A 21,225-nucleotide genomic window follows, 5' to 3' on the forward strand; every position below is an offset into this window, starting at 1 on the left:
TGCACCCATCTCACTACCCTATGGCTCTTACCCCTGTGACTGCCCCCACTGCAAGACTTGCCCTATGCACCCTCTTACCACCAGCTCTGTTACTGGCAAAACATATACTATCAAAGCGAGAGCCACATGTACGATGACACGTCATATACCAGCTGTTATGTAAACACTTTTCAGCCTTTTACATCAGCATGACTAAGAACCAGTTATCAGTTGGGATTAATGTGCATTAATGGGTATAGCGAGCACAGAGGCAATGTCCTGTTCCAGAGCATGCTATGCAACATGACAGTCATGACCTCAGTGCCTGTTTCACCACACATGCCATTTGGATTCTTACCCAGACACCCGTTTCCCAGAACTCTACAGGTGGTAACTGAAACTACAACATGTCTTTGGTTCTCTCCACCCACCCAGCCTTAATTTATGTTAATTCCTTCCGTCTCAACATTTCTTCACAGTACCTGCTCCTTTCTTCACTCATTTTCTGACCTGCCTATTATTTGCCATCCCCCTTCCACATCTGTTACAGGCAATGCACTTAGCTTTTCACTCTTATTAACTCATGCTCAATGTTATACTAGTAATCTCTGCCTTGCATATTACCCTGTCTTCCACCTTTAAGCTCTGGATTTTCAAATCTCCTCTGGTGCAGTCCCCAAAAATCAGTCTTTTCTTCTCAACCCATCTGGTAAGTCCCCCCCTGACCCGGGGTTCTGGGTGACTTTCCTGAACTGCACTAATTTCTCTAAACCTCTCCAGTCCTTTTTCTTCACCCCTCTCCCTTCCTCTTCATCTCTTCTGCCAGAAGGAGCTGCTGGCTCCGAAAGCATGTAAAAGTTAAAACCTTTTGTGCATCTGTTTCCACACCACCACTTGGTGTGTAGATTTTTTTTTATCCATTTACATTATACTGTCAATAATTGATTACTTTTGTTCGCATATGTAGGGGTATTTGGTCAGCATAAAAGTAATGGTTCTGATTAAGTATGGGCAAAGAAAATGAGCAATCTGACCAAGAAAGTTTTGCATCACCTGTATATCTATGAACCGGTGTGAGGCAGCAGTTTTCAAGGGGAGAAGAGAATGAAAGGATAAGCCTTATGAAACTAAATTAAATAACTTTCCTTCGAAATAAAAGCAAAACAATAACTGCCACAAGAAAGTCTTTTTCAAAATTCACATTTTTGAAATTATTATCTAACTCCACCCCACAGATTGTGACTTGCTTGTATCCCCTTTTGCACAATGTCCAGAAGGTGGTCAAGATGTTGCTGCTGAAGTCTGTCCCACTACTCACTTCCAGTGTAAAAGGGTATCCTCAATTGCAACAAGTGACGTGTGACATACATACATTTTACTGGCCCACAACATGACTAACCTATGTTCTCCTCAAGGCTTCAGAATGCATGTCTGAATCATGCATTGGTACCTGGTAGCCTCCCCATGCTTCTTCGGATGATCATCATGTGTGCAACAAATCTTACACTTCTCAGTGAAGAGAACCATACACTACTGATCTGAGTTTCATTCCAGGTGTTCTTTTGCCCACCTTCTTTGCACACTTCATTGCTGGCAAGGCTGTATTACTGTTATTAACATTAACATATGCCTAGGGGCCAAACTGACTGTGTGGACACAGTTGCATACTGTCTGGATCAACAAAGCCTCCCAGTTGCACCAAAAATGCAAGTTCGCATTTCAGTTGTATTCTCCTCATGGAACATTCAAGCAACAATATGTAGGTGTCATTTATCTGTTGGTGGTGTTCACTGCAGGTGACCATTAAAAGGCAGACCTAAAATTTTTGTGGTTTTACAATAGCAACCTTATGTCTGAATAGTATCATTGTAGAGTATACACACTGAGTGGCAACTTCCCATTCTGACAATACTTCTTACCACAAAATTACAATGCAAGCCTGGTCCAAGCTTGAAATGACTCTTTGCGGTGTGGTGACAGACTGAAGAGTGTAAATAAGTGACACTGACCCATTCACAATTCAAGCACAGCACATACTACTGAACTACACTAAGAAAGTAGAATTACTTTTACCTCCATTACACAGGTGACTGTATGCCACAAATCCTGTAGTTAAAAGAGTAATGAGAGACAGGTCTGATCGAAAAAAAATTAGTCACGAGGTTGGTGCAAAAGTGTTTTTCCACAGATTATGTGAAAAGCAAAAACTGTGACATGTGAAATAATATTTGCCATATTCCACTATTTTCAATATTGTCCTCACATCTGTGAGTCCGCCTCCGAAGCTGAGCAGTCAGCATGCCTGTCTGCCGTGTGGAGGATCCAGGTTCAATTCCTCAGTTGGAGGGCTGATACGGGGTGTCATCAGCCTCATGAGGTCAACAGAGGAGATATTCGATTGATCAGTAGCGGTTCCAAAGTCAAGAAACCCAACAACAGTGAGCTGACCAAATGCCCCTACATATGCATCCAATAATGCCAATGCAAGAGGATGACAAGAGTGGTTGGTTGGGTCCGAGTGGCCTGTCTGGTTCAAATGGCTCTGAGCACTATGGGACTTAACATCTGAGGTCATCAGTCCCCTAGAACCTAGAACTACTTAAACCTAACTAACCTAAGGACACCACACAACACCCAGTCACCACAAGGCAGAGAAAATCCCTGACCCCGCCGGGAATGGCCCGTCTGGGGCCACAACGCAGAACTGTACCTTATCTTACCTTAGTTCAGTGAACTCATTTACTGTTTGTACCTGCTTTTTATTTTTGACTCTGATATGGAGGGGGGAGGGACCAGTTTGAGTTCAGAAAACACATGCACAAACAAACATTTATTTTATACAATAGAAAGTATGTATAAAAATACCAAAATGTGTTTTGTTGATTCTTAGAGAGATCAAAATCTGGGATTTCACCACATCAATATAAAGAAAAAGTTAGATTACCTTAACTCTGTCAGCAAGATCTTCGCGCAGCTCTGTTTCCACAACTGATGATGAAGGCAAAGGCAAACGGCCTGCTGCAACATTGCGCTGCATACGTTCAAGTCGCTCATTTGCATCGCGAAGTTCAGCTCGTAGCTTTTTGTTCTCTCTCTCCAAGGCAAGTTTCTCAGTCTCCAGGCTTTCACTTCTTCTCCATTCAGCAGAATTTTCTGCCTGCATGCGTTCGAGCTGCATAAAATTTTATTTTTCTTTAAAGTAATAATCCCAGTGCAAATGACATTCCACTACAGTTATATTAGTTAATCATTTGAGAAAAGCACTATGGTAAACCATTCGTAAAAGGGAAAGAAACTGTAATCATCACACTTTCCAAATGGGGGATAGTGGGGGTAATGAAAATATCACGTTGCTTTGATTCTTTTACAAAATAGTACATAAAATCAAAATGTGTTCACAATGTGGATCCAAATATTTCTCACCTCAATGAATTATTGAATTGGGGGTAAAACATAACCTGTTGCAGGAGAAAAAGATATATCTACACTCAAACAATCTAATGATATAGATTTTTTAACTCCATTATGAGAAACAGCTGTATAACACAAGTTTTACTAAAAGTCTAAGATCCTATTTTCTTGTTACTTTCTATCAAAACTACATACACAGATGCTCCTGGAAACATCAATAATCGGAAGTAGAGGTACAAATTTATTATAAAAAATACTTACAAAGTAAGCACATTTCTTTATGTTTTCAGCAGTCTTCATGTGGACCATTACTACTGAGTGAAGCTCCTGTGAAGAGCCTCAAGAGCTTGTATGTTACATTGCAGTGACTGGAAAATATTCTGGATGTTCAGCTTGGTTAGGACATTTATCTATTTCAGTGTGTGTACACATCTATTTGCAAATAAAAGCCACTTTTTCCACTACAGGCATAACGAGGTGCCTACCAGTCCTAAGCACTTTCTTACACCAATACTACTACACAAGAAATCAGTCGTTTCAGTAAACACATGAATAATGTTTAAGCTAATGAATCTGTACAAACAGCTACAATGTTTCACAACTGTAAGTACAAGATCTTGACTGAGTGCCATACTTGCCAGTCGCCAATACCGAGCCTCCCGAGCGAGTTCTGCAGTTAAAACCATGCCCTCAAAAATTGCTAGTTTTTGATTTAATAAGTGACATGTTGTTTCATCATGATCAGTTTAGTGTTTTCACAAATAAACACTTCATAATGGCATTCACAGACGTGTTTCAAGTAACACAGCTACCCCTATTGTCACTTAGAATTACAGGGTGTAGAACTACACTTTCCAGAGAATTCGATGGAGCTACTATAGCTTCTGCAAGGGAAACCAAACACACGAGCTTCATGGCTAAACAGGCAGAGCAAATCCTATGTGACAACTCAATAAGATAACTCAAGGATGGATTGCCTTAAGCACTGCAAATATCAGACGATCTTCTACAGACTCACTAGCAAGACTGAGACACTTCAGGAAGTTTAGTAAAGTGAGGGGATCTACCAACTACGACTTTAACTTGGTTTTTCTGCTTGTAGTGATCGGTCATCTGAACCATTTTGGCTATTTGTGCACACTCCCTGGCCCAATCTAAACCTCCATATGTCACTGTCCATTTCCTCATATGGTAGTCTTACATATGTCTCGCTTTAAGCTAGCAACATTGCTTGATTCCCACTCACAAGTTAGTATCATAATCAGAGATGGTGTGCACAAAGATAGAAATGGTCTTGATTCCTTGTGATAGTGTCATTCTCCATTAGTAGGAATGAAATACTGCTGTGAGCTTGAAAGGAGACATACATGAGACTAAGATATAAAGAAGCATGCAGTGACATATGATGGTTTGGATCTGGCCGGGGTGCGTGCATGAACAGCCAGAATGGTTCAGGTAGGCACTTCCAGTAAGTGGGAAATTTGGGTTCAAGCTCTGGTCCAGCACAAATTTTCATATATCACAATTGTGTAATATAGCTATGCCCACAGCAGCTGATAACGTGAAGTTTGCATTCAGTGAATAATTTGGACTAATATTTCACACAGCTGCTGATGGTCAAATCATATATAAGTATTATATTAAAATTAAACGAATGCAGCATTTTTCCGCTATGAAGAAGATGTATCATATTAAGAGTGGACTACAAAACTGTAATCTCAGTCATACTTCAGAAACAGTTTCTGTGAAACACCAACAAAATCAGCACCCCAGGAACTTCTTACATCGGCATGAAACTTCGATAGCACCTGCAGCAGAATGATTTTGTACTTCAAAGACACCAGATAATCTCCTCCTGGCAAAAATACCAGCATTGTGAACACTAGCCCTGAGATGAAACTAAGAAATTAAAGGTGTGTGTCATTATGAAAGATCAAACACTAATACAGTAGAAGCCAAAAATACCGCAGACCGAAATACCGTGGATTTGGATATAAAGTGGTATAAAGTATGTCTCCCAAAATAAAATGTCATTTCTGAATTATTTTTGCACTCTCAGCATATTTTATAAACTTGAAAAAATGTTATTATAGTCTGCAAGTAGCCTTTTTGCAGTATAGTTTACTACTGCAACCTTAAACTCAATCTTTGCTTTGTCTTACTAACAAATTAGGGTTGTTGCTAGACAGAAGCTTTTGATACACCCCTCACTATTGATGCAGTCAACGAAGTGCAGCAGAGCTTGGCAATAATAGAAATGAGCGTACCCATGTTGACCATAAATTATTCATTCATTGTCCAGATTTCTGCCTGCTTGAAATGGAAAGCATATTTTGTGAGTTTTAAATTAAAAATTATTGACAGCAAAAATGGTATTAAACAAGGATAATAAAGTACATAGAGTGCCAGCCATCAAAATTGCAAAACAATGAAACTGGCAGAAAACAAACATCAAATTGGCATGAATTATGCTACATGCTTGAATATGCAAATGATTAGCATTTCAGCACAACTGGACGAGGCAGATAATTGTAACGCCATCAGCATTTTGTATATCAGGAAAGATTATGCAGCAGGTCTCATTCAGAAAACACATTCAAATGTTGAAATCCCAGGATGGAATAATGGCAATATTATGAAAAGGATACATTGCTACTCATCATGCAGAGGAGATGCTGAGTCACAGACAGGCACAACAAAAAGACTGTTAAACAAGTAAGCTTTTGATCAAAAGACCTCCTTCTGTGGAGTTGACAAAAAACACAGACACATGTGACCACTGTCTCTGGCTACTGAGGCCAGGCTGCGAGCAACTGTGCATGTAGGGAGAAGCAGCCTGGGTGGTGGGGGTAAGGAAGATGCTGGGGTGGGGAGGGGGAGAGGTAGCAGATTAGAGGTGGGGCATAGTAAAGTGCTGCTTGTAGGAGCATACAGGGACAAGATGGGGAGAGCATAGGGCAGCTAGGTACGGTTGGGAAGTTAAGATGTAGGCCGATATGGGTGGCGGAGGGAGCAGAAAAGGAGAGAAGTAAGAAGACTTTGGGTGTGTTGGTGCACTAGAAGACTGTGTAGTGCTGGAGTGGGGACAGAGAATGGGACGAAGGACAGTAACCAGTGATTAACGTACGTTGAGAGCGAGGGGTGGGGGTTACAGAAATGCAGGATATCTTGCAGGGAGAGTTCCCACCTGTGCAGTTCAGAAAAGCTGGAGTCGGCAAAAAAGGATTCAGATGGCACAGGCTGTGAAGCAGTCACTGAAGTGAAGACCACTGTGGTGGGTAGCGAGTTCAGCAACGGGGTAGTCCAGCTGTTTCCCGGCCACAGTTTATTGGCGGCCATTCGTGAAGACAGACAGCTTGTTGGTCATCTTGCCCACATAGAACACAGCACGGGGTCTGCTGGTTTAGCTTGTAAATCATGTGGCTAGTTTCACAGGTAGCCCTGCATTTGATGGAACAGGTGATTATTGCGACCAAACTGGGGTAGGTGGTGGTAGGAGGATAAATCAGTTCTTGCATCTAGGTCTGTTACAGGGATAAGAGTCACGAGGCAAGGTGGTTGGGAGCAGGGGTGGAATGGGGATAGATAGGGATATTGTGTAGCTTTGGTGGCGGCGGAATACCGCTGTTGGAGGAGCGGGATGGATAGTGGGTAGGACATTCCTCATTTCAGGGCACGACTAGAGGTAGCCAAAACCCTGACGGAGAATGTGATTCAGTTGCTCAAGTCCTGGGTGGTACTGAGTCACAAGGGGTATGCTGTTCTGTGACTGGACGGTGGGACTTTGGGAGGTGGTGGGTGACTGGAGGGATAAGGCAAGGGAGATCTGTTTCTGCACAAGGTTGGGAGGGTAATTTCGTTTATGTAATTTTGGTCTCTGTTCCCTTTTGTTATTCACTGTTCTTCATCCACTTCCATGCTCCCACTCCAGCACTACACAGTCTTATATTTTTACTTCTCTCCTTTTCCACTCCCTTAATCCTCCTCCCTCCCCCTTCCCCTCCTATCCACCATCTAGCCTCACAACTGTACCTAGCTGCCCTATCCTCTCTCCACCTTGTCTCTGTGGACTCCCACAAGCAGTACTTTACCATTCCCCACCCCCATACCTGCTATCCCCCCCCCCCCCTCCTCCTTACCCTCACCACATATCTCCGCTATATGGTGAGTAGTAATCTATCCTTTTCATAACAATGACATTCAAATGTCACTGGTTTTTAACAAAACTGTGTTATGCACTGTGTTACAGGGGCAACATCTACCAGCACCATTGAATACAACAGTAGCACGATTGTGGCCTATCGAGACTATGATTTATTGTCCTGCAACACTGCTACTCGTATTGACTGGTACTCCATGACTGCCATGAAGATATGGACTTGATGGGTTCAGGTGGAGCATACTCATTGTTACACAGGATTTCAACAGCTCACATGACTAGCAATCAAGAGGACACATATACTAGTTACTCAACTGTGCAGAATTGTACAGCCACATGAAATACCCTGAGCCAGGAAATGGTTTCGTTTTCAGCAAGGCAAGCAGCCAGGCAGACAGTGCAACAATGTATGCACAGTGAGCATTTTAGTGGCTTCCCTCGGAACAGCATCAGAGAGAGGCCTGATAACAGTAGTGTGCCCAACGACTTGCAGGAGTGTCACTAGAGTCTTTTCATTGAGTTCCAGTTCTGTATACAAAGAACAAATGCTGCCAAGATTGCACTCATCACCACCATACAGCCCCAGCAAATGGCTTACGGGTATGGGGTGCTGTTGGGTACACAATACGATCACCTCTCGTTTTCACAGTTGCTAATTTAGGCAGCACCCTTTACATTTCCAAAATTCCAACAGCTGTGCTCTACCTCAAGGTCACTGTGATGTTATCTCTTGACAAGATTATGCAATACTTATGCTGCCCCTGCTGTCCTGACTTGCCTCGATACAGAAGTTGTCAGACTGTTGCCCTGGGAAAAACAGTCTCCAGATCTCAAACACATTGAAAACATCTGAGCATGAGTTGCTGAGAGACTGGTTGGCACCACTATGACTGACGAACTCTGACAGAGAGTTGAAGTAAATGTACCAGTAAGTATCATTCATGCTCAGTTCAACTAAATGCCTCGCCGGTCAACAACTACTGTTGCTACTAGAGATGGCAGCTCTGTGCACTAAATTTTTCATCCTGTGTATCACCCGGTCAACTAGCAATTTAATCACATAATCTTCCTGCTGTATTGTACATCGATAACAGGTAAAATTTTGTTATTTAATAAGATTCCTGGTGTTGTAATGTTAATAGCTAACAGTGTATAAGAATCTGTGGTGGTAGGAACCCACTTCTGTGTAGCTGAGATAACTGTATGACACACTAGAGGACCATCAACACACACTAGTCGCAATGACAAGTAATACTTCTACATCATTTAATAATAATAATATTTTGCAACACAGCGAGTATATTCAATTGAATGTTTCCAGAATGAGATTTTGATTCTGCAGCAGAGTGTGCACTGATATGAAACTTCCTGGCAGATTAAAACTGTGTGCCAGACTGAGGACCTTTGCCTTTTGTGGGCAAGTGCTCTACCATCTGAGCTACCCAAGCACAACTCACGCCCCGTACTCATGGGGCTTGGGTAGCTCAGATGGTAGAGCACTTGCCTGCGAAAGGTAAAGGTCCAGAGTTTGAGTCTCAGTCCAGCACACAGTTTTAATCTGCCAGGAAGTTTCAATTGAATGTTGTTCTCGGTTGGAATACAATAAGTCTGCATTAAGTATTAAATATGAATGCTACTTACCTCTGCTCTAAGGAGCGCAAGTCGTCCTGCTATACCACCGTCTTGCACCCTTGTCTCACCAGCCAGATCTCCGCGTAACCTGTCCAAAGCTCGTTGCAGTGCTCCTTTTTCTCTGAAACAGAAAAAAAATTCTCTACATAATTAATGGAACTATGGTACATTGATTTATTTGCTTTAGTTTCAAACTCCTATTTTTCTCTTTAGTGGACTTCCACCATTCAAAAACTATCATGCAACACCGCTTAATATGAAAATTATTGTGCAATTGTTCCTCTTTATAGAAGATATACAAAATTAAGAAATAGGCTTGTTGTTCACAGTGACACATAACATCATTAATGCCAATACATTTACCAAGAGAATTAAACAGACTTGATACATACACTTGTAAAAGTGTACACAATTTAATCAAACAATGGAAAATCCAGGACAGAATGTAACAATATAATGAAAAGGAAGAAGACTGTCACAAATAAAGCTTTTGGTGCATAAGGCATTTGTCAAAAATAGACGGCACGCGCACGCGCACCCGCACCCTCACACACATACACACACACACACACACACGCGCACACGCACGCACGCACGCGCACACACACACACACACACACACACACACACACACACACACACACACACACACACACACACACACACAAAAGCAATTTACATACACATGACTGCAGTCTCGGGCAACAGTACCCACACTCAGTCTTTTTGCTGTGCCTATCTGCTTCTCAACGCCTCTGCTATATGGTGAGTGTACACAATTTAATAAGCATATCTTTGCACTGATATAATCTAAGCCAGAAGTGGACCATACTTCCTGGAAGTCTGGACTGACATGCAGGTATTTTTTTAAGGGTGATGTTCTTTGTGTTCTAGTACTGAATCTCTGTTCCTGGAGAAAACACTATACAGTTTTTGAGTCAACTGTCTTCTGACTGGTTTGATGCAACCCACCATGAATTCCTCTCCTGTGCCAACTCTTCATCTCAGCGTGGCATTCGCAACCAACATCCTGAAATATTTGCTGGATGGATTCCAATCTCTGACTTCCTCTACCGACTTCCTGTAGTACCATGGAAGTTATTCCATGATGTCTTAATAGATGTCCTAGCGTCGTCTTTGCTCTGTCCGTCATGAGTTATTTTGACACTTAGATAGCAGTATTCCCGAACTTCATCTACTTTGTGATCACCAATCCTGATGTTAAGTTTCTCGCTGTTCTTATATAACATTAAGGTGATGTAATCCTCCACTTTTGAAAATATTCAGAACAACTTCACAAACAGAAAAGGAAGACAGAAAAATAGGTCACTTGAATGATACTCTCGGTTATACTCATACAGTTGTTTGTCTCTGTAGTTGACTGGGAAGGCTCAGCGTACGACCGCTGACACTACCATAGATTTTCCTTCATGGAAGAGGTCCACTACAGAAGTGGTGGGGGGGGGGGGCATTAGAAATCGGTGAACTATTTGCAACAAAGCAAAATAATGTTTCACTTTTAGTTAAGGAAATGAAAGCAAGAAAATGAAAATACGTGATCTATCTAGCAACGTAACTACACATTTGCAGTTTTGTGGTATGATCACCCATCACAAAATGTAAGACCTGTCTTGGCTTCCTTCACCTAACATTTCAGGAAGCATAAAATTCAATGGCTATTGGTAAGTTGATGTTTTCCATCATAAACAGGAAATTCCTGGAAAGCAAAGTGGATCACAGTGTAAGTAAAATAACTAAGAAATGTCATACAATTTGTGAATGGCCAGGGAATTTACTTGGAACACAGGGATCCAGAAAGAAAAGGAACTTGAAATAAATCTACACCTACAATCCAACAGACAGCACAAAGTGAACCAAAATGGCACATAATGAAAAGAAAGAGGTGTTTGAGAAGGGTGTGAGACAAGATTGTAGTCTATCCCTAGCGTTATTCCAACTGTACCCTGATCAAGCAGTAAAGGATACCAAAGAAAATTTTGGAGTAGGAATTAAAGTTCAGGGACAAGAAATAAAAACTTTGAGATCTGCCAATGACATTGTAATTCTGTCAGAGACTTGGAAGAACAGTTCAAAAGAATGGCAGTGTCTTGAAAGGATATAAGATGAACATCAACAAAAGCCAAATAAGGATAATAAACTGTAGTTCAATTAAATCTGATGATGCTGAGTGAATTACATTTGGAAAGGAGACACTTAAAGCAGTAGACGAGTTTTGCTATTTGGGCAGCAAAATAACTGATGAAAGCCAAAGTAAAGATGATATAAAGTGACGAATGGCAATGGCTAGAAAAATGCTTCTGAATTTGTTAACACTGAATACAAACTTAAGTGTTGGTTGGTGGATCAGCTTGGGGGAGGGGACCAAACAGCAAGGTCATCAGTCCCATTGGATTAAGGAAGGATGAGGAAGGTAGTCAGTAGTGTCCTTTCAAAGGAACCATCCAGGCATTTGCTTGGACCGATTTGGGAAATCACGCAAAACCTAAATCGAGATGATCAGACATGGGTTTGAACTGCCATTGTCCTGTATGCAAGTCCATTGTGCTAACAGACGTAAGTGTCAGGAAGCCCTTTCTGGAGCTATTTATGTGGAGTTTAGCCATGTATGGAAGTGAAACGTGAATGATTAACAGTTTAGACATGAAGAGGGTAGAAGCTTTTGAAATGTGGTGTTACAGAAGAATGCTGAAGATTAGATGGATAGATCATGTAACTAATTAGGAACTATCGAATAGAATTGGGGAGATAAGAAATTCGCAGCACAACCTCACTAAAAGAATGGATTGCTTGATAGGGCACATTCTGAGACATCAAAGGATTGCCAATTTCGTACTGGAGGGAAGTGTGGGGGATAACAATCACAGAGGAAGACCAAGAGTTGAAAACAGTAAGCAGATTTAGAAGGATGTAAGTTGTAGCAGTTATTCAGAAATAAAGAGGCTTGCACTGGATGGAGTAGCATGGAGAGCTACATCAAACAAATATTCGGACCGAAGACCCCAACAACGAACAATTGTCATTTCACCTTCTTTCTAACCTATTTGAAAATGGTGTGCAAGAATAAATGTCAGTGCTTAATCAACTAAGCATGACTTACTTACAGTCATTGTCAGCATATGTGAGAAAGAGTAGTATATATCGAACTTGTCTTGGATTATGTGTTCTCTTTACATTAATATCTCTCCTGAAGTGTTGCTTGCTGGAGACTGTTGGCCATTTATATGATGCTCTAGTACTGAGTAAATAAATCTGTGGTAAATTATGCATTTCTCCTTTGAATTTTCCCTATTTCTCCTATTAATTCTACTAATAAATACTGACCCAGATATGAAAAGACCAAAGTTCTTGTAAGTGGATTAATTACAGTTTTTCACAACTCTTTCAATGAATATCTGTTTAGTAAAGGCTTCACAAACTTGATTATGTGGTTGCTCTACCTTAAATTACTGTGCACTGGTGCTTCTAAATACTTGACTGCAGTTATGTCACATATTGTCACCTATGTATGTATACTACATAACATCTGATCTTTTTGAGGGTGAGCAAGAAGTCTTTGAGCCACCAAGATGGCGCCGATAGGAAAGTGTAGTAATACTTCGCTCTCGTCAAAAACAAACAGTTTTTTGTGTAGAGAATGTGAAAAGCGAGTGATGAAGGGTATTTTGTGTGTCAAGTGCAATTATTGGTTGCACAAAAAATGCATGAAAGTGAACCTAAAATTCATCAGTGGTGATATTCCATGGACATGCTACGTTTGTTTACGAGTCGAAAAACCCGATCTTGTAAGTACAGTGGACTCAAAAAATGAATTTATAAGGTTGTTGCAAAAGGACATTGAGGCATTAAATACCAAAATAATGACTATAAAAAAAGAAAAAGATAGATTAATATGGGAAAAACAGGCCTATGCACATGAAATGGGAATTGAAGAAGATACAAAAAATAAAATTATAAAGAAGCTACATAAGGATACTGCAGCATTGAAAACTAAATTACTGACTACAAAGAAAGAAAATGATACATTAACCAAAGAAAAACATTTTTGTGTGTGAGATATCCATCAAATGGAAATAAGTGAAACAGAATCCAGGGCTTCTGGAAAACACCAGCCAAGTACGAAACAAAACCTGCAAAACACACATGGTGTGCGAAATGTGATCAAAAACAATGTAGAAAACCCACCCACCCGACTATCTGTAAACAAATATAAATGGGAAACAGTGATCTACAAAAAGGACAAAAGTGGAAGTGCCGCAGCAAAACCGACTGAAAAAATGGACTTTCTTGTTGTTGGTGAGTCCATACTGAAAAATGTTACAGCTCCAGGCTGTGAAATTGATGTTCGTCCTGGAATCCAATTGCATCAGATCAGCAGACCCTTTCAAAATATTCTAAATTTGAAACGAAGTGAAACTGAAAGCGGAAATGGTTTAAAAGCACAAATACGAAGGTGTGTTGGAACAAATTCCATCCAGAACAGCAGTGAGGAAGAAATGATCAGTGAAACACAGAACTTGATCGCTCAGCAAAAAGTGTGTTTGCAAATTCAAAAACTGTCGTAGTGCAATTTTACACAGAAGGTCAGTAAGTGACACATACATAAATAAGATAAACATTGGAATCAGGGAACACTGCGACAAGCTGGGTGCAATTTTTGTAGACTCAAATAAATTTGTAAGTAGTAAGTGACTGGGAAAGGATGGGCTACACTTGGATAGGTTAGGTTCAATGACTTTCAGCAAAATGATCGTAGACATCCGCAGAATCATTAAAAGCAAGGGAAACTGAAAACTTCCGAAAGTGGTGAGAAAGCAAAAGTGGTGATCCAAAATGGAAACTATAAACATAATGGAACAAGTGAGGCTCTTCAGATTACAAACAAACCCAAAAATTCTATCTTGATGCATCTAAATATAAACGGTTTAGCAGAAAAATGTCCAAATCTAGGTTATTCTAAAATTGATGAACTGTAAGTTATACTTTATGAACTGGCAAACATAAAGGTAGTCTGCATAAATGAACACTGGCTCACAAAAGAATGCGTAGACATTCTAAATAAAATTAGTAGTTTCAAACTTGCCAGCAGCTTTTGTAGAAAAAACAAATATCGTGGAGACTCCTGTATCTTCCAGGATGCCTCCTTAAACTTTAAAGTGAAAGAAGATTTTAGTTATCTAAATGAAGCATGTATTTTTGAAAGCTGCTGTGTAGAGCTGTGCGATTTAAATAGTGTGATAATATCAATTTACAGAATTCCTGGGAGTTCTGCTACTAAGTTGTTCTTAGAAAAATTTCAATATCTCTTAGTTAAACTTAAAAAAAGAAAGCAAGAAAAAGATTGTGATTGCAGGAGACTTCAACTTAAATACATTAATTGAAAGCAGTGTCATTGAAAAATTTTGTGATTTAATCAAAAAATCTGGTTTCAAGTTAAACTTTACTATGCGTGCTAGAGAAAACTTCCATTCAGCAACGTGTATAGGTAATATTATTACAAATTATCAGTTTGATGATACAAGGAAGTTTTGCCTAGATCTAGGGATATCTGATCACTCGGCTTTGTTTGTAGAGCTCCCCAAAACAGAGAAACTAAAATCTGAATCGTATATAAGAAGGAATTTTAGCAAAGAAAATTTAGAGTTATTTTGTGATAAGTTAAGTGTTATAAGCTGGCCTTTAGACTACTGTGATTCAAGCAACAAAAAATTTGATAAATTTCTAAATTGTTTCTTGGGTGTATTCAATGAACTATTTCCCCCAAAAACTTATCAAAATAGAGTCAGGAATAAGTGAAATTGGATTACCCCAGGCATAAAAATTTCAAGTGCCAGAAAAAGACAGCTGCACAATAAGCTCAAAGTAAATAGAACCCCAAATGTTGTGACTTTTGTTAAGTGCTATAAGGCTACATTCAAAAAAGTGATATTCATAAACAAAGAAAGAAATAAAACAAAGGCAGTCTGGTCTGTTGTGAAATCAGAGTTGGGAGTCAATGTTAAAAGTCAAGAAATTTCTCAAATTAGGTTTCAGGGTGATACTATTGTAAATCATGTTCAAATGTCAAACTGCTTCAATGATTTCTTTGTCAATATAGCAAAATCTGATGTAGACTTGATAGCCCATAGGACAACGTTATTTTCAGGCAGAGAGATGACATACAAAACATTTGTTTTTAAAAAACTCAGAAAGATGTGGAAGACACAATATTATCATTAAAAAACAAAACTTCAGATGGATGGGATGGAATACCTTCCATGGTAATCAAGGTGGTATGCCACATTATTTCACACCCACTGACTTATTGTAAACCAGTCCTTTGAACATGGGTTGTTGTGCTTCAAGAATTTCTGCGTAAATTCTAGAACCACTCATCCTTCTACCATCTCAAACACACGATATTTTAAATATAAGTGGTAGAGTGGAAGTGTATCTACTGTGCCACCTGTTTCTGTGTGCAGGTTGGAAATTTGTTATGAGAAGGCTGTAAGAGTGGCGGTCCACCGACGACGACAAGTGTTTGCCGCTAGCACCACAGATGCTGTGTGAAAGAACACAGAGTAGTTATATGCTATTCTTTGCTGTGTTAGTGAATTGTGATTATCATAAAAAAGAAAAACGAACAACTGAATACAGACTTTTAACTTAATTCATGTCTTAGTTCTGAACAAGGCAAGATGCATGTGATATTCACAAATTATTTGGTTGTCAAGCCAATGCAATTATGAAAGTGTTTAACTGAGTCTAATGTTTGATGACTAAGTTGATTTGCAGAAGTTTAAATGATTGTACGAGAAGTGGTAAAGTTGTTTCCTGTGAAAGTTAAAAAAATATCGTAGTTGAACTGAAAGTATTCTGAGAGTACCCAATTATTTCAAGAGTAGAGAAATAGTCAAATAAATTCCTATAACCAGCAATCGTCTTCGGAGAAGAAGTTTTTGGGAGATCCAGAGAAGAGGACTGACTACACACATCACGGAAGTCAACTGGTGAGAGTGAGGAGTGAATTGTAAATGCAATCCAGTTTTGCACCACTTCTTGTGTTGTCAAAACGTTAGGACATAGTGAACTAAGGGACAGGACTTGAAGAAAACGGGAATTTCACGACGGAAATGGGAAGAAGATATTTTGAGTTGCCACAGCGACCACGCATAACAAGATACAAAAACTGTTTCGAGTAACTGGATTGAGTCCAAGGAACCAAATGGAAGAAATTTGCAAATGCAACACATTAAAAGATGGGAAACTACTGGCCTATCTCCCTCCTTCCTGTTTTTTTCTAAAATATTTGAAAAACTTGTGGCAAAACAACTAGAAAATTTCCTGACAGTAAATGACATTATTTTTAAAAATCAATTTGGTTTTCAAAGAGGAAAGAGCACTATAAATGCCATCAGAGAATTTACAGTAAAAATAAGCTCATCACAAGACCAGGGTACGAAAGTCTCAGGAATATTCTGTGATCTAACAAAAGCCTTTACTTGGTGAACCTCTCATTATTAATTCACAAAATGAAGAGCTATGGGATCGAAGATACTGCATTACAGTGGTTCAACTTTTATCTGACAGAAAGGACACAAAGAGTTATTTTAACATCAAATTCAGTTAACTACTACTCTGAATGGAAAATAATTTCCCAAGGTGTTCTGCAGGGTTCAATACTGGGTCCTTACCTTTTCTTGTCATATATAAATGATTTACCATTAAATATTGATGCTCATTCAGTCTTGTTTGCAGATGAAACATCAGTCCTGATAGAAAATGAGACAACAGAAAAGATTCCAGATAGTATAGAAAATGTTCTGGGCAAACTGCAATCCTGGTTCCATAAAAATGGACCAAAGCTAAATGCATTTTGTCTCTAAATCGTCACCAATATGTCCTGTGCAAATAGCCCATAATAATCAACTGATGACAGAAGTGAACCATGTGAAATTCTTGGGCCTAAACCTTGATAAAAGTTTAAACTGGAAGACACATATAGACTTCCTGGCAAATAAATTAAATTCTGTAGCTTTTGCAATGTTTATTTTATCTGCTTCCACTCATATGGACACAAGAAAGACAGTCTACCACAGTTACTTTGAATATGTTATTTGGTATTGGATAATTTTCTGGGGAAACTCTAGACGCAGTACAAGGCTACTAATTCTTCAGAAAAATCATTAGAAACATGTGTGCTGCCCACAAAAATGAGTCATGTCACCCTTTGTTCAAGAAATTAAAAATATTAACAATTACTTCAATTAATAGTAAATTTTTGAAATTTTTATTTTTGTATATAATAATCAATATAATCTTGAAAAGTTCCATTTTGAGTATAGCTATGGTACTTGTCACAAGGAAAACTTCAAATTTCCTTCACATCACTTAAAGCTTTATACTCAGACACCACTGTACATGGGACTAAAAATATACAACAAATTAAAAGGAAGAAACATATTAACAATGGACCTTGGTTCACTGAAAAGTTTACTCCAAAATATTTTAATAGAGAAATGTTACTACATCATTGAAGAATTCATGGAAGACATTCTGACACTATGAGCAATAAAAATCTATAGCTAATATTGCAGTGTTATTTGTGTACAACAAATGAAATTGGTAAACTGCTAATTTATACAAAATATTGTAGTGTTGTATTTATTGGCATTATTCTTGAAATAGTGTAAAAAGAATTTCTGTAAATCATTAGACATTGTATTTTTGCTAAACTTGACGTGTCTCATGTATAACATATCATACGATCTGTATGTTATCTACTATATGCTCATTGCTATTTTACCATCTCGTGTTGCTTCTCAAATGAGGGTTATAAAGCAACGTCCCTCTTCTTTTCACTAGCTTCTGTCTCACTTCAGTTTCATATTCCTGAGTGGTTTTTTACTCTCTCTATTGGTTCGTTTCCTTGTCTTTATGTATGTATGTTGTTGTTGTTGTTGTTGTTGTGGTCTTCAGTCCTGAGACTGGTTTGATGCAGCTCTCCATGCTACTCTATCCTGTGAAAGCTTCTTCATCTCCCAGTACCTACTGCAACCTACATCCTTCTGAATCTGCTTAGTGCATTCATCTCTTGGTCGCCCCCTACGATTTTTACCCTCCACACTGCCCTCCAATACTAAATTGGTGATCCCTTGATGCCTCAGAACAAGTCCTACCAACCGATCCCTTCTACTGGTCAAGTTGTGCCACAAGCTTCTCTTCTCCCCAATCCTATTCAATACTTCCTCATTAGTTATGTGATCTACCCATCTAACCTTCAGCATTCTTCTGTAGCACCACATTTCGAAAGCTTCTGTTCTCTTCTTGTCCAAACTATTTACCGTCCACGTTTCACTTCCATACATGGCTACACTCCATACAAAAACTTTCAGAAATGACTTCCTGACACTTAAATCTATACTCGAAATTAACAAATTTCTCTTCTTCAGAAACGCTTTCCTTGCCATTGCCAGTCTACATTTTATATCCTCTCTACTTCGACCATCATCAGTTATTTTGCTCCCCAAATAACAAAACTCCTTTACTATTTTAAGTGTCTCATTTCCTAATCTAATACCCTCAACATCACCCGACTTAATTCGACTACATTCCATTATCCTTGTTTTGCTTTTGTTGATGTTCATCTTATATCCTCCCTTCAAGACACTGTCCATTCCGTTCAACTGCTCTTCCAAGTCCTCTGCTGTCTCTGACAGAATTACAATGTCATCGGCGAACCTCAAAGTTTTTATTTCTTCTCCAAGGATTTTAATACCTACTCCGAATTTTTCTTTTGTTTCCTTTACTGCTTGCTCAACATACAGATTGAATAACACCGGGGTGAGGCTACAACCCTGTCTTACTCCCTTCCCAACCACTGCTTCCCTTTCATGTCCCTCGACTCTTATAACTGCCATCTGGTTTCTGTACAAATTGTAAATAGCCTTTCGCTCCCTGTATTTTACCCCTGCCACCTTTAGAATTTGAAAGAGAGTATTCCAATCAACATTGTCAAAAGCTTTCTCTAAGTCTACAAATGCTAGAAACGTAGGTTTGCCTTTCCTTAATCTTTCTTCTAAGATAAGTCGTAAGGTCAGTATTGCCTCACGTGTTCCAGTATTTCTATGGAATCCAAACTGATCTTCCCCGAGGTCGGCTTCTACTAGTTTTTCCATTCGTCTGTAAAGAATTCGTGTTAGTATTTTGCAGCTGTGGCTTATTAAACTGATTGTTCGGTAATTTTCACATCTGTCAACATCTGCTTTCTTTGGGATTGGTATTATTATATTCTTCTTGAAGTCTGAGGGTATTTCGCCTGTTTCATACATCTTGCTCACCAGATGGTAGAGTTTTGTCAGGACTGGCTCTCCCAAGACTGTCAGTAGTTCTAATGGAATGTTGTCTACTCCCGGGGCCTTGTTTCGACTCAGGTCTTTCAGTGCTCTGTCAAACTCTTCACGCAGTATCGTATCTCCCATTTCATCTTCATCTACATCCTCTTTCATTTCCATAATATTGTCCTCAAGTACATCGCCCTTGTATAGACGCTCTATATACTCCTTCCACCTTTCTGCTTTCCCTTCTTTGCTCAGAACTGGGTTTCCATCTGAACTCTTGATGTTCATACAAGTGGTTCTCTTATCTCCAAATGTCTCTTTAATTTTCCTGTAGGCAGTATCTATCTTACCCCTAGTGAGATAAGCCTCTACATCCTTACATTTGTCCTCTAGCCATCCCTGCTTAGCCATTTTGCACTTCCTGTCGATCTCGTTTTTGAGACATTTGTATTCCTTTTTGCCTGCTTCATTTACTGCATTTTTATATTTTCTCCTTTCATCAATTAAATTCAATATTTCTTGTGTTACCCAAGGATTTCTACTACCCTCGTCTTTTTACCTACTTGATCCTCTGCTGCCTTCACTATTTCATCCCTCAAAGCTACCCATTCTTCTTCTATTGTATTTCTTTCCCCCGTTCCTGTCAATTGTTCCCTTATGCTCTCCCTGAAACTCTGTACAACCTCTGGTTCTTTCAGTTTATCCAGGTCCCATCTCCTTAAATTCACACCTTTTTGCAGTTTCTTCAGTTTTAATCTACAGGTCATAACCAATACATTGTGGTCAGAGTCCACATCTGCCCCTGGAAATGTCTTAAAATTTAAAACCTGGTTCCTAAATCTCTGTCTTACCATTATATAATCTATCTGATACCTTTTAGTATCTCCAGGGTTCTTCCATGTATACAACCTTCTATCATGATTCTTAAACCAAGTGTTAGCTATGATTAAGTTGTGCTCTGTGCAAAATTCTACCAGGCGGCTTCCTCTTTCATTTCTTAGCCCCAATCCATATTCACCTACTACGTTTCCTTCTCTCGCTTTTCCTACACTCCAATTCCAGTCACCCATGACTATTAAATTTTTGTCTCCCTTCACTATCTGAATAATTTCTTTTATTTCATCATACATTTCTTCAATTTCTTCGTCATCTGCAGAGCTAGTTGGCATATAAACTTGTACTACTGTAGTAGGTGTGGGCTTCGTATCTATCTTGGCCACAATAATGCGTTCACTATGCTGTTTGTAGTAGCTTACCCGCATTCCTATTTTCCTATTCATTATTAAACCTACTCCTGCATTACCCCTATTTGACTTTGTGTTTATAACCCTGTAGTCACCTGACCAGAAGTCTTGTTCCTCCTGCCACCGAACTTTCTAATTCCCACTATATCTAACTTTAACCTATCCATTTCCCTTTTTAAATTTTCTAACCTACCTGCCCGATTAAGGGATCTGACATTCCACGCTCCGATCCGTAGAACGCCAGTTTTCTTTCTCCTGATAACGACATCCTCTTGAGTAGTACCCACCCGGAGATCCGAATGGGGGACTATTTTACCTCCGGAATATTTTACCCAAGAGGACGCCATCATCATTTAATCATACAGTAAAGCTGCATGCTAACGGGAAAAATTACGGCCGTAGTTTCCCCTTGTTTTCAGCCGTTCGCAGTACCAGCACAGCAAGGCCGTTTTGGTTATTGTTA

At 39.4% G+C, this 21,225-nt stretch overlaps 1 protein-coding gene across 3 annotated transcripts in view; it reads right to left on the minus strand.

Moving 5' to 3' along the window:
* The window catches only part of LOC126481235 (coiled-coil domain-containing protein 102A), a 152,677-nt gene that overhangs the window by 72,314 nt on the left and 59,138 nt on the right, over positions 1-21,225 (minus strand). For all 3 annotated transcript variants that reach the window (XR_007587534.1, XR_007587533.1, XM_050104848.1), the window contains 2 exons: positions 9,191-9,302; positions 2,924-3,151 (listed from right to left, as the gene is read on the minus strand). Coding sequence is in view for 1 of the 3 variants with exons in the window: in XM_050104848.1 (XP_049960805.1) it covers positions 2,924-3,151; positions 9,191-9,302 (340 nt within the window). In the remaining 2 variants the exon portion in view is untranslated. The remainder of the gene's footprint in view (positions 1-2,923; positions 3,152-9,190; positions 9,303-21,225) is intronic.

The sequence above is a fragment of the Schistocerca serialis genome, chromosome 5 (genome assembly GCF_023864345.2).
Source record: "Schistocerca serialis cubense isolate TAMUIC-IGC-003099 chromosome 5, iqSchSeri2.2, whole genome shotgun sequence".
NCBI lineage: Eukaryota > Metazoa > Arthropoda > Insecta > Orthoptera > Acrididae > Schistocerca > Schistocerca serialis.